Consider the following 14,553-nt stretch of genomic DNA (forward strand, 5'->3'; position numbering starts at 1 on the left):
TTTGCATTCAGTGAATTTTCATAATGATAATAACTCTTCTGCTGTCAGATTGTTGTAAGTGTATTTATTTTCAGGTAAGGGCACAATTTGACAGCCGAAGTGTTAAAAGATGATCCACTCTTATTGCTTCAGTTTTGCTTTTTTTTGCCTTTTATGTAAAACATGGCCTGGGATGTTCTGTCAGTATTGTTGCAGCTTATAGTCAATATGGAACCCCTATGGTCATAAAGGAATGCCCAACTATACTTCTGGTTCTTACTTAGCCATTTTGGATTGAAATGGTGAGTAAAGTTACTCAGGCTCATATGCACTCTATTAAGATCTACTGAGACCTGGTAATTATGTGTTCTAGGACTTGTACTTCCAGGGGATTTGTGCTTACTTGTGTGAAGTCTTTGTGCTATGCTTATCTTTGTGCAACTTCTTTTACCAGGTGAATATGAGCATCAGTCAAACCCAGTGAGTAAAAAATAATTTCTGAAATTAAAGTTTGACTCATAAAGATATGATATTGTCTGAGCTTTAATATTTATGCTTGCAAAATACTCGCTCTGTTAATGTGAGAACTAATGTCGCTGCAAGCAAACCATGAATACACTGAACAAACTGCCATCAAACAGGACAAAAGATGCTTCCACATTCTGGGGCAGGCTGCTGGGCTCAGTCTGCGTGTGTGAATGTGTGTCTCATCTGTCACACTGATTCAAATTCGGGTGATTTAGTGGTTTAACAATAAAACAGGCATTAAAGCCCTTCATTGAGCTACTGTGAGGTGTTTGCAGTCTTTGCAGGGAGGAGTGTTTGCAGCGGCTGGAAGGTGGTTTAACTGATCTTGCTGAGTGTTCCAGTTTGTCTGTCCAAACAGCTTACTGATAACCAACTGTGATAACAACAGCAAATTAGTGTCATGTGATCGCACTGACTTCTTCGCATATCAACTTGTGTAAAACACTGCATTGCAGGCTCTACAGTCACACAAGTGCAATTTTCTCACCCATTCCCCGGCCGTTTAATCTCCACAATTCTCTATTTTAACTTTGGCTGAAAAGTATGTAAAACTGAATTTTTTGGAGCATTACAAAACTGAGGTCATGCCCTATGTTGTGACACCCAGGGGAGAACAGGCTGTGATAATGTAAGCTATTATTTCTACACGATAAAAAAGGAACTGCTTGCTCTTTTGACATTTCATAGACCTGAGGTGAATCTGCACAGGAAGCAATGGTTCATCCACCCTTCCTGTCATCTATGCACAAAAAAAGCTCAACATATGTGTCAGCTGGTGACTTTCAACTGTAAAACTTGCAGGAGATAAAGTGAGCTTGCATCTTTTACTTTTATTTTACGCTGCCAGCTAGTTTGTAAAATTCAGGATGAAGAGCATGCTTGAGTAACAGCAGCAAGCAATGGCGTCAGGTTTTAGGCAAACCTCCAGCTCTGGGCTGCACTTGAACAGCTGGAAAAATATATTTGTTACGTTAGATTTATACAATTTGTACACAGCCAGATAAGCAAAGCCAAAATTCTTTTAACATTTTTTTTCAACAGCACTTTCTCTGGCAGAATATGACTGCGACAAACTGTGTTTCTAGCTTAGTGTGTCTGTTTTAGGCATTTATACATAGTGCATGCTATAGTCAAACTGATTAACCTGCCAGGTCATGTGACCAAAGCCCTGCAGGCGTGGAACCAATCTGAGATTCACAGCCAGATGGAGAAAAAACCCACATCAGACTCTGATTCTGTCACTGTAATACAACTAAAATCCCCTCATGCAAACAGGCGTTACTTCATCATGGTGTCAGTTTGTAAAACTTCTGTAGTTTGTAACCATTTTAGTAAGATCAGTGTATAAGTAGTATTTTGTTGATGCAGCTTGTTATTGTGGAGTTAGCTTTAACTATACACAGATCAACAGTTAAGTGTAGTTTAGGTCTCTTTTAGTGGTTCACGAGATGGATGTAGGAGGTTTTAAGACAACACATGAAAAAAACAATTCCTGTCCAAACTGGTCTTCATTTTTGCACATTTACACACAGATGACAATTTGACCACATTGGTCTTTTAAAATATTTAAAATGAAAATATCTGAGAACATCTGAGGAAGACCCTTACGCCCCACATATGCTGCTTGTTTTGTAAGAGGTTGCAAGCTAAAATGACTGTGACTCTTTGGATTAACTTAATGCTGTATATTTATTTTATAAAGTGATTTTATTTGAAAAAACAAAAACTTCAGCTCAAGAGTTGTTACTCGAGCTGTTACATACATGAAATGGAGTCAAGAAAATGTACTTCTGACTTCCCTCTGACAGGGAAGGGTTGGGGGTGGGGGGGTATAGTTCTACTCTTGCTTGTTCTAGCTGTAGTATTTTACACATGTGAAAGAAATAAGACAGTTCATGTGTATGGGTATGATTCAGTAGCCATGTGCAAGATATTACACTAAATCAGTCTGACACTTCACCTTGGAGCATATTTTGTGTTGACTTTTTTACTATAAAAAGTGAATGTAGTCAGAAAAAAACCTGATTATTATTGTTAAAATTATTGTCAGATTGATTTCAAGAACCATTTTTGTTCACATTCGTTGGTGTTCCTTTTCTGTTTTTCTGATTTACATGATGCACAATTTCATTTTAAAGTTACATTTTTACAGTCATTAGAAAGAAATGACCACCACCTATTCATAAATAATCATTAAGACTAACATGAACTGTTCTTAAACTTCAATACAACTAGTGAGAGGACTGCGTTTTATGAATTATAACTGAACGCTTTAGTGGCCCAGATAACTGATGACAGAACCTTTTCTTTATATAGAACCTGAATAGTGCAGGCACATCCTTAGATTTGTTTTTGTAATTTGACCTTGAAGCTCTGTGGTTTGACGGACACTTAAAGCAGCAGCTCACTGGGCAGACTGAGCAGACTCACCAAATGACGGTCTTGAGCATCTATGGTTGATTTAACTTGGACGCTGATACAAAAAGTTCTCTCTGTCTTTCGGTTTGCAGCCTAGCAAACATGAAGTAGGAAGAGAGGGAACAGCACTCCCCAACTAAAACACACTTACAGGAAACCCTGCACAGTAGCCAAACAGCTGAAATTAGTTTTTTTTAAAAAATGTATTTAAATGGGTATGATCACTTACTTAAAACACTGACCAGGCTAAAATGTGTTCATAACTCTCTTCACATATCTTATATGGCATTCAGGGCCACATCTACAAAAATATCAGCCAAGCACGAGGGAGTAAATGAATTAATTTAGGTGTATAGTCAAGATGACCTGCTGAAGTTCACACCAATCATCAGAAAAATGCTGGACTGGTACGTTCAGAACTTGGCATAAACAGCATGGAGGCATGGGTCCATCCTGTTATGCATCAACAGTTCAGGCTGCTGCTGGTGTAATGGTGTGGGGGATATTTTCTTGGCACACTTTGGGCCCCTTTGTACCAACTGAGCATTGTTGGCATGCTCCAGCCTACTTGTGTATTGTTGCTGACCATGTCCATCCCTGTATGAGAACAGTGTACCCATCTTCTGATGGCTGCTTCCAGCAGGATAATGCACCATGTTACAAACCTTAAACTGGTTACTTGAACATGACAGTGAGTTCACTGTCCTCAAATGGTCACCAGATCTCAATGCAGTAGAGCACTTTTGGGTTGTGGTCGAACAGGAGCTTCTTATCATGGATGTGCAACTGACAAATCTGCAGAAACTGCTGCTATTATATTGAAATCTCTGAGGAATGTTTCCAGCACCTTGTTGAATCTGTGCCATGTAGAATTAAGGCAGTTCCCAGGGTCCTAACAAAAATGTATAACTGCATAAAATATAAATACCAAGAAAAGTTACAGCTAACATGAGAAAAAAAAATAGTAGAAACGGTTCCGAGCTGGAACTAATGATCGTTTAAATTGTAAATCAGTATTTTATTGATATGTATAAAAATCCAAAAGCACTGAAAAATATGCATGACAGATTCACTGACATCCTTAAATTACTTTCTTTGTGCGATCAACACTTCCAAAACTGAACGACGTCCCATTTGCACATCCCGCTAACTTTCACTGTGACTTCCGTTTCAAATCGCTGGGAAGCTGTAAAATGTAAATAAAAGCAAAATCATTTGAACATGATTTTAGACAAAATGTTGCAACTCTGTTATCTTTTCCCCCCCATACTTATTTCAAATTTGATGCCATCAACTTTTTAAGTTTAAGTTGTGAGAGGAGCAACAAAAAAACTGGAAGAGATGTGCACTGCTAAAAGATTCAGAGAGTCCGGGAAAATCGCTGCATGTATGTTGCAGTGTTGGAAACAGTTATTGAATGGCTGTTATGTTCAGGCCCATGGGTGGCACTGTATTTAAAAACAGATGATTCTGTAGCAGAAACAGTGACATGAGCTCAGGAACACAGTTTGTTACTCCACCCACAAATTAAAACTCTAACATGTAAAAAAAAAAAAAAAAAAAAAAAAAAAAAAACATATAAAGATTCAGAGAAACAGAAATTTTCTCTAGGCCCAACTCATTTAAGGTGGACTGAGGTGATGTGGAAAACTGTTGTAGTGCACACAACGTGGGCCACTTGTACATCTGTGAAGGACCTAATAATGGAGAACAATGCATGCAGGTTTTAGACTAACATATGCTGCTATTCAGATGATCTGTTTTACAGATAAGTCTTGTTTATTTCAGCAAGACAATGCCAATGCAAAAATTACAACAGCATGGCTCTGTAGAAGGAGTTTGGATGCTAAACTGATACCAAGCAAGCGTGACAAAACACTTTGCTTCTGTCATCAGTTCCAAACAATTTTGGAGTGTTACAAAAAAAAAAAAACAGTCACAATTTATTTTGAAGCATCCAGCTGGCATCAAATTCAAAATGAAAAATCAATATTTTTCACATAAAATGAAACTTCTCAGTTTCACTTTCACTTAAAATGGTTTAAATGATTAGCAAATCATGGCATCATGTTCTTATTTGCATTTTACAGGGCATCCCAGCCATCCTAGATCCCATTTTTGTGTATAGCTACACAATTCATTTGTTATCTGTGACTTCTGACTAGCAGTTGGTTGCCTAATGAATTAATCAACTACCAGTTTCAGCCCTAAAGTTGTTTACAGTGACAGTCAAATTCAAAATACCCCGAAAGTATAATGCATATACACATCCTCGGCACAGACAGGCACAGCACACAGCATTACGTAAAATCTGTTCTGTATTACAAGTCTTCCAAACTGACAGGTGGATGGCATTTGTCCAAAGAGAGAAATACAATTATGGTAAGTCAAAAAAAGTCACATTTCAGAAAGGGAAAAAACCCCCAACAACAATTAAAAAAAAAAAAAAAAACAACCAAAAACCAGCTAGATAATACACACAGACATGGCTTCCATTCACTGAACCAGAATCGCAGTGGGTAAAGTTATTCTGTTGTTCTTGTTGGAGTAGTACCTCGAGAAACAGACTGAATCTGACCCTTTAGACAGCAGGTCTAGTACAAGCAAAGCTTCCTTACAGTAAAATAGGAAGAAGCGCCTCTCATTGTGCCCACAAATGAAACTAAACTGTATATTGAAAACTGCTAGAAAAATTCTGATTGCCGTCATGACGCACTGCAGAGGAAGTAGGGCTCATGAGTTGGCACAGTCACAGAAGATTTCTTAGGAAGGCACTTGACATGGGGTCACGGCGTTCCCCGTGTAGCGACAGCAATGCACTAAGGTCCTCGTTTGTGCACACTGGGGAAGGACACCGTCAGCTAAGTGCAAGTTCCACAATAAATCCACTTTCACCAGCCCAGGGGTGAGGGGTGGGTAGGGGGGACTAAAATATGTCAGCACAACAACTCCACCTCAGTCCACATCTTCAAATACAGTATTAGTGGGTGGATCTGCGGCTCTTGTATCACGCTTTACTGTTTGAGATTGATTTATTGATCTGAGCAACCTGTGCAAGGCTTGAGTGGTGATTGATAATTTACTCAGTTTTTTTGTTTGTTTGTTTAAAAAAAAAAAAAAAAAACACTTTCAGGCCTTCCACCAGCCCAAAAGACCCCAAAGGTAACCAATCCCATCTAAGCCTGGGGATCTGGTGCAATAGCCCCCAACACAAGAACAGCCAGTCTCCAAGACAGACAAACCCAGCCCCCTAGATACAAACAGTACAACTGAGAAAAAACAAACACAAAAAAAAAAAATCACAGCAAACCCCCCCCCACACAAAGATTACCAGAAAACATGTGTCTCTTAGGTTTCACAATAAGACATTCCCACTGAGGCACATTTCCAGAGAAGTGTCATTTACAAAGCTATAAAAAAAATTCCCAAAACATTCAAGTACTTTGTCATGTAAACACTTTTCCAGAATATGATACATAATTGATTGTTGTTGTGGATTTGTGTGTGTGTGTGTGTGTGTGTGTGTGTGCAACAATAAGACAACAGTGTGAGGAGAGAGAATACGTTTGCAAAAAGCCTGCAGGACGACTCGAAAGCTCAAACAGCCCGGATGCACAGTTTCTGTATGTTTGTTTGTTTAGAGCAGGGCACATGAACAGCACTTGTTGCCACCGCTGGGGACAGTTGAATAGTTCATCTGTCTGACTATTTCTGCAAACAGTTCGTCGACTGATCCTTTATTTTTGGCTGAAGTTTCCATAAACGGGCAGTTCCACTCTTGGGCCAGAGCCTTGCCCTCCCCGGAAGACACCTCTCTCTCCCCCTCCAGGTCCACCTTGTTTCCCACCAGGATCATGGGCACCCTCTCGTACCTCTTCACCCGGATGATCTGGTCTCTCATGGGCTTGATGTCCTGAAAGCTCTGCTGGTTGACCAGGCTGTAGACCAAAATAAAGCCCTGGCCGTTCTTGATGTACAGGTCACGCATGGAGGCGAACTGCTCGGTCCCTGCCGTGTCCAGGATCTCCAGCACCGACGGAGACGAGTCCACTTCGATCTCCTTCCTGTAGAAATCCTCTATGGTGGGGTCGTACTTTTCGATGAAGGAGCCCGTCACGAACTGAACCGTCAGCGCGGATTTGCCGACTCCGCCCGACCCCAAAACAACCACTTTGTACTCCCTCATGGCTGTGGAGAGGTAAAAACAAAAACAAACAAACAAAAAAACAACAGACACCTCCTTTTCCGCGACGAAGCCTCCTCTCTCCCACCCGCTGACCAGCCCCGATGTTTTCAAGCCGAGCAGGCTCGGAAGGCTGCCCTCTGGCTCGGATAGGAGTCAAATCGCACGCCGGCAAATCCTCCTCTCCTGCGCTGTAAGGGCCGCGGAGCACCGATCCGGGGAGAATGGCCGCTGCTGGGCATCAGCGTGGTGAATTAAGACACATTTTGATCGCACTGTATTGTGCAACGGCGGCCGCGAAGCGTGATCGCTTCACTGCTTTTGCATGGCGTTTCCTGCCCACATCCTGAGCGCGTCAAAAGCTGAGACTCAGTTCCGTTTTCTTAAAGGCGCCGACACCCTTCAGTCACAGCGATCAGATGACCAGACAGACCGATACTGCAGGCGTATGCACGTCTGTGGCCTGATCTGCATGACCTCTGCCCTCATATTCATATTCACGGTCACTGCTCGCAACAATAGGCTCTGTAATTGTCTGTCTGCTAATAGGATTATTTAGTTAGCCAGTAATCGTAATCAGTGCGCATATGTCAGTTTACCGCCACATAGATAGATTGATACTTTATTTATTATTGATGTATAAGGAAATCTCGATATCCAGTAGTTTGCAAAACACAAATACAGATGTAAACATGCACATCAGAGCAAATCTTGTAACACAATAACAAAAGGGCTGTGAGAAAATAGTAAAGTGATAGTCTCAAGTCACTCAAGAGCTGCCAGGGGTGTGTGCGTAGTGTTAAGTGTAGGCATTACAAAGGCTGGCTATTCTACAGATAAACAGTAGACACAATGCAATAGTTATAACCACTTTGCATTATTTATAGAGAAGTACTGGCATAGTGATCACAAAGCTGGACCAAAATAAAGTGTCGATGTGCATGGGGAAGGTAATGTGCTGGTAAGCAGTCATGCTGAAAAGTCTGTCCCTGTGTTTCCTCCCATTCTGTGATGCAGTGTAGAGCTTTGCGTCACTTCATCGCGTCACTTTCAACTTCCCATATGTAATATTTGCTTTCAGCGCGGTTCAAGTAAATGCAAATGCAGACTGATGATTTATGGGTCATGTATTGTTCCTCATCTGCTGCTATAACCTGAAAAGATCAGAACATCATGAGGACATTCACTTTTACAGTCACAGAAACTACAAACAACACTGTTTGTTTTTTTGTAAACCTATATCAATATAAATAAGACTAACTTGTTCAGAAAGAGGCAGCATGGTGGCATGATGGTTAGCACTGTTGTCTCACAGTAAGAAGGTCCAATCCACCATCTGGCCATGGCCTTTCTGTGTGGAGTTTGCATGTTCTCTCTGGGTATTCTTCCAACAGTCCAAAGACATGCAATTAGTGGGGTTAATTGGTGACTCTAAATTTGACCCTTACACTGACCACAGTATGTAAAAAAACCTTTTGCTGTCTGCTGGACAACTTGTGTAATGGTGACGCTGTTTTAGGCTGCTACTGGCACCTCTTCCTCCCACTGTCTGTGCTTTTGAATGCATGAATGACCGTCAGTAAGACCCTTAGACAAAAGACTGGCCTCAGATTTATTAGTTACTCCTATGCACCGGCTAAAGTAGTATAGGTCTTAGTTGGATTTTGCTGGATAATTTGCACAGAAACCAAACAACTGATATTGCTTTCTCACCAATAAGGCATCTGCTCTAGAACCTGTTAAACTGAAAAGGTGGAGGTTCTAAAACATTGTCAGGGGCAGCGTGCCACAACAGTGTGAGCCCAGAGTTGAAAACACTGGCCTCTCATCAGTGGCTGAGGGGCTACTGCAAGAACTCCATTAGTGACATACAGATGCAGCCCACAGATTCTGTCCACATCCCTATTTGCTTTTAAACCTGTCCAAATACAGGCTGCTTCTTGAAAGGCTCCAAAGAAGGAATGCTGTGCATGAGCTCCATGTCAGCTGAAAGGTATCTGACATCTTGAACCCAGCATGGCGAACTATAGTTATATTTAAATTATAAGCAGTGCAAGCAACACACACTCACTCTCCCTAGAAAAGGAAACACATTCACAAGAACTCACGTCTTTATGTGAGCTGTATCGGCGTCATTCAACAGCACCACTATTATTTCTGACCCAGATAATGTACACAGTCTCATGAAAATCGCCCTGAGCACAATCAATGTAACCTTCCACATGCCATATATCGCTCTCCATGGAGCTGCTCCAGAATTATTGTCTTGATAGCACCGAACCCTTGAGGAGAAGACCGCAGTAATGAGACTGAAGTTCAGAAACAATACTGACTACAAGCTGTCCTCCTCACCTAAGAACTGGGTCAAAACAAAAACCCTGCAAGTTCAATTAGATGATGGAAAGATTTTGCATTACATTGACTTGAAATTTCATGCCCACCTTTGCGGTGCTGACTCAAATCAAATGAACACAGATGCAGGGAACCACACAGACAGCTGCGTGAGCAAATCAAATATTGTTTTATTCAGATTTTTTTTCATCCATACAGCAAGAGTCAATTAACAATAAAATGTGCATAAACAAATATGAAGACAGAATAGTACATTACTGTGTGGCAACTGTTAGCAAATACATAATTTGGTGGGTGCACTTACAAGTAAAAAGCAGTCAAAGCGTACATGTGCACCCAGCAGGGAAGAGAGACCTCAGTTGCAGCCTGAAGACTGAACGTGTGGTTTGGAGAAAATGGTGCTTTGGTTCTGTAGCAACTATACAAAGCAGCCTTGAGTCAGAAACACGTCTGATGTTGTCTGGCGACTGTTACATTCATTTTTAAAGACTAAATTTGCCAAATAAGCATTTGGTGTGATGAGCCTTCACCTGCTGAGTGCACAGCTATGATAGCAGGAACAACTGCCCGTGAGTCAGTGTGGACTGTAATTATACGGCTATGAGAACGTATCTGGGGGTGGATGAGTGCTAATGTTTTCTCATTCTTTAAATAACAAGTTTGCTCGGAAAATATTTTATCACACAAGAGTAAGATGACTTGTTCTAAAGTATTACGTCTTCCCACTGTGGATGTTATCTACTGTATGGATAATTTGAAAAACAAAGAACAAATATTGTGTATTCTGTAGTTTGAAGGTGTTATCTTATTACCTTACATATCTATCTTTTGTTTACATGTTTGTACTTTTACATGCAGTCAAACCAAACTATAATAGAATACACTTTTTTTTTTTTTTTGACGGATTTATGCATCAACTGTACCATGGGAGCAGCGATACTGCATGACCAAGTCCAACAAATGATATATGGATATTACTGGATATGCCATCCTACAAGTGGGGTGGAGTTAGCATGACATGGGGATATCTACTCCCCTACAACATTCCCTGGCAATACTAGCCACTCATAAAATAAGACAAAAAGCGCATAGCTTTCTCTGAATGCATTGGCCAAGAAACTAGTGCCCTTCTTTGCAAGCAATTTTTTTTTTTTTTTTTTTAGCTGGTCTTCTAATTTAAGAATTTAAATTAATCTAACAAAATTCCTTATAATTATAGATCTTTTTTTATTCAAAATAATATCTCAATATGATACACATTTTTTTTTTCTCTGTTCATTTGACTATTTACAGAAGTGCAAAAAGACAACCTTCGTCCCTTAGGTTAGAACTCATAATCTGCAGCATTTCTGATTCCTCTGGAAAACAAACGTCTTTGCTTTCTCGCTCCTAATCTCGCTATCTACCGAACATCCAAACACCCGTCAAATCTCAATGCTCGTTTTGGCCTGACATTCAGGGCAAACTTAAGAAATATTCAAACAAAACAAAAGTACATATCTCTTTGAAATGGATACAGTAGAAAATAATTTTTACTCTAAAACATGGACAGTCTATATTTCAGTACAATATAGTATTTTCAAACATGATCTTGACATGTTACAAGGAAAAATTTAAGTTGGTTAAAACAGTTTTTTTTGTTTTGTTTTTTTGTTTTTGTTTGCTTTTTTTTTTAACTCAGAGACGGCTGCGGTGGCAGCAAATCAATTGATCTTGTTCCTCGTATCAAAAAAAAGTCTTCTCATCAACAAAATTAACTGACAATGTAACACAACTGAAAAAGACATCCAGCTATATGAATGAAGTGAATATTTAAAACTAACACATTATCTTTATATGGTTTGAAAAAAAAGTTATGAATGTCATACTACCTCAACATCTACAACGGCTATATCAATGTTGTCAAGTAATATATAGTAAGGCAAAAAAAAAGAAAAGAAAAAAATAATCTAAAACTACATACATCAAATAGATTCAAATTCTTAAGTAGTACATAACACATAAGTTCAATGAAATTTAAGAGAGTAATTGTTACTGTTACAGAGAGAGAGAGAAAAAAAAGATCATAAGCGACATGTGAGAGAACTATAAAACATCATTGGTGTTCTTTACCTGCACGGTGATTGAGAGTACATTTGATTGGGCAAGGACCCATTAACTGTAATCTAAGGCTTTGTTAGGTACATTACAATCGGTAAAGACACGCTGCTGTGAAAACATAAATCACACAGATGAATGAAACATGATAAACCTCTTTCCTTAATTGTTTAAGCCTCTGCAGAGATGTTTCTGTATCCACCCACTGTGGACAAGTTTGAGAGAAAAAACTGTGCTTTGGTTTCCATAGTCAGATCTATATGTGGATGAAAACCTTCATGTTTCGCATGAGATACAAGGCAAACATTTTAACATGCTGTATTTCCTCAAAAAAATTAAAGTTCACTCGGGATGGGATGTGATATTACAAACATGGCGACTAGACAAATAATCATTCAAGTGCACATGTGGCTTAAATGACCTAATAGACCTTTGGGCTTCTTGTTTAAAGTTCACATCCACACATGGCTCAACAGTGCTTCTTGGGAGACACAGTTTAAGAACTGCTCCTCTTTACAAGAGGGGGAAACAAGGTAACGCAATGTCAATTGAAGCTACACCCTCTACTTCACCAGGCTTTAGAGTCAATGGACTTGATCAACGACTCAATTCCAACAAGCATAAAGAACACTAGTCTATGAAAAAGAGGTATGAAAAACTTTAGAAAAACCCTCCATTATTGATTTTAAACAAACAAACAAAAAAACAAACAAACCATCAAATACCAAACAAATTAATTTGGCAAGAACCCCACTTCTAAAACTGATTAATTCTGGAAAAAAAAAAAAAAAAAAAAGTTAAAAAACACTCACGGTTGAGATTCCTAAAACAAAAATAATACAAAAAAAAGAGAGCCATACAAAACTTTTACCTTCGGTAAACAAATAACACTGCTGAATTAACACTCTGGTTTTAGCTGTATGGCCTTTATAGCACATGACAAGGTGAGAAAAGCTAGCCTGACTGTGCTTTCAAGGTACACAGGTATGTTGGTTTACCCAGAACATTCATATGTCCAAGACCCTCATGTCAACATCTAGTTTCACTAGTAGCTGTAAAAACACAATACTGTACATGCCTAATTCATTTGGCGAACAAAATCCTGTTAAAATCATTGTGCCTTTCAGATTTCAATTCAAATTCAAGGTGCATGTTTGCATTACTCTTGTAAACGCTGAAATATGGCTATCAATTAATAATATTATTAATAATAATAAAGCAGAACAAATAAAAAAGGAAAGGAAATCTTGGTCTACTAATGTACCAGCACTTGATGTTGTCTCATGTAACAACGCTCTTGACCTTCTGTGCATGCAGTAATAATAATAATAACTAGAAGAAACTGAGTGCTATGATTCAATCCGACACAGAGGTATCATGTGAACGTTTCCCACTGAGGGAGAGACACGCTGACTCTGGCACCAAGATATGCTCTTCTCTCAGCTGGATGTTGAATTTGACAGCAAATTCGTCTTGACATTGATATGTGGGAAGATGGCACAGATCGTGTGTTGTACCCTTGATGTTTTCACGTGTGATGAGACGTGGCAGACCCTCCTTGTCCCACTGCTTGACATTCTGAAGGTTATGTACATAAAGGCTGAACTCTTTTGGCTTGGACGGTGCCAGCACACATTCATTTGATCTGCAAGAGACGGTGGATTTAGCTTAAACCAAACTGATGGTAAAGTGTGATTAGAAGTTGTGCTCTGTGCGCCTACAAATTCAAGGGAATCTTGAGCCAGATAACATGAGTCACAAAAATGAAGGGAAGAAAAAAAAAAAACAAACAACTTGTGATGAATAAAGAGAATGTGAGGGTTGAAATAGGAACTCACTGTTCTTGAGAGGAACTACATCTGAGTCAAGTACTTGTGACTACTCAGATGATCTGCAGATATTATTGGAATCTGGGGATAGAAAACAGACAGAGATCAAATGAAGGATCCCAAACTGAAAACGCACAAAGCTGATGCTGGCCGACAAATAAGTACAGATCAGCACATTTTTAACATCATCCCCTCACATTAAGATGAGGTTATTGCTGAAAAAGAGACAAAAATGACAAGCTAGAAAAAGCAATTTGGCTACAGTTGTGGCACAACTGATGCAGATGTGTCATACATGAGAATCAACAGACACTTCTGGATAGCAGGGAGAGGAGGAGGAGGATTAAAAAGAAGGGAGAGATGAGGTGGGGTGGGGTGGGGGGATGGGAAACTGTCAGTAAGGTGGCTTCCCCCATGCAAATCTAATTCCTCCATGTTGTTGACCTGCACGGCTCAATAAAATGTATAAAACTAGTTCAGGATGAGGAACAGCTGCATAACGATTCATCATAACTGTCCATCAATCCTTTTAACAGAAATCTAAAATTATGCAATGTAGCTCACTGTTTACAAAAGGCCTCCAACAGAACTGAAATTAAAGTCGCAGCAAATCATCTCACAGACTGATTTGAAAACTTTTCTGACATTGATAATGAGTATGTCCAAAGCTTTGCTTTACGTGCTGGAAGAAGCAGCAGAAAAAAAAAATAGATAGAGAGAGAGAGAAAAAAAAGAACAGGCACAGATAGCGACTGTTGCACAAGCTGTGCAAATGGCTCTAAAAATGAAAAAAACAAAAAACAAAACAAAAACTACCTCATACATACCAATTGCATGTATTCGTTGGAAGTCAACTTTGATAAGGAAGAGTCCTCAAAATGGGAAAGGACAAAAATCGAGGTTACAATGAGGACACACATTAGGATACAATACAGAATGTTTTTTTGTTTTTGTTTGTTTTTTCATAAACACAGGTAGAAAAAAGTTATAGTTAAACTGGAGCAATACTACATGTTGTAGAAGATTTTTCTACTTTGGTATGTGTTCACAAAACTTTATGTTGGACTGTAGTGTAGGCCAACAAGAGGGAGTACTGCCTTTTTACCCAACCCTTGCATTAACACACAAGCATTCCCAGATTATCCATGTGCATTGAGAACAATAGAT

At 39.4% G+C, this 14,553-nt stretch overlaps 2 protein-coding genes across 15 annotated transcripts in view; both read right to left on the minus strand.

The window, feature by feature from the left end:
• Nucleotides 1-3,922: 3,922 nt before the first annotated feature.
• On the minus strand, nt 3,923-7,438 carry LOC115796133 (ras-related protein Rap-2b-like). The gene has a single exon (XM_030752395.1). It carries the CDS (start codon nt 7,109-7,111, stop codon nt 6,563-6,565), a length of 549 nt encoding a protein of 182 aa, XP_030608255.1. The 5' UTR covers nt 7,112-7,438; the 3' UTR covers nt 3,923-6,562.
• Nucleotides 7,439-9,606: 2,168 nt separating this feature from the next.
• The window catches only part of mbnl1 (muscleblind-like splicing regulator 1), a 53,118-nt gene continuing 48,171 nt past the window's right edge, over nt 9,607-14,553 (minus strand). For 12 of the 14 annotated variants that reach the window (XM_030752689.1, XM_030752690.1, XM_030752701.1 and 9 more), the window contains 3 exons: nt 14,214-14,258; nt 13,396-13,467; nt 9,607-13,202 (listed from right to left, as the gene is read on the minus strand). In XM_030752689.1, the coding sequence (XP_030608549.1) occupies nt 13,411-13,467; nt 14,214-14,258 (102 nt within the window). In that variant the 3' untranslated portion in view covers nt 9,607-13,202; nt 13,396-13,410. The remainder of the gene's footprint in view (nt 13,203-13,395; nt 13,468-14,213; nt 14,259-14,553) is intronic. The other 2 variants (XM_030752697.1, XM_030752692.1) reach the window with 1 other exon arrangement.

The sequence above is a fragment of the Archocentrus centrarchus genome, chromosome 17 (genome assembly GCF_007364275.1).
Source record: "Archocentrus centrarchus isolate MPI-CPG fArcCen1 chromosome 17, fArcCen1, whole genome shotgun sequence".
Taxonomy (NCBI): domain Eukaryota; kingdom Metazoa; phylum Chordata; class Actinopteri; order Cichliformes; family Cichlidae; genus Archocentrus; species Archocentrus centrarchus.

What these genes read in the sequence shown, in the direction of transcription:
- LOC115796133 (XM_030752395.1), bottom strand. Translation starts at nt 7,111, where the DNA reads ATGAGGGAGTACAAAGTGGTTGTTTTGGGGTCGGGCGGAGTCGGCAAA.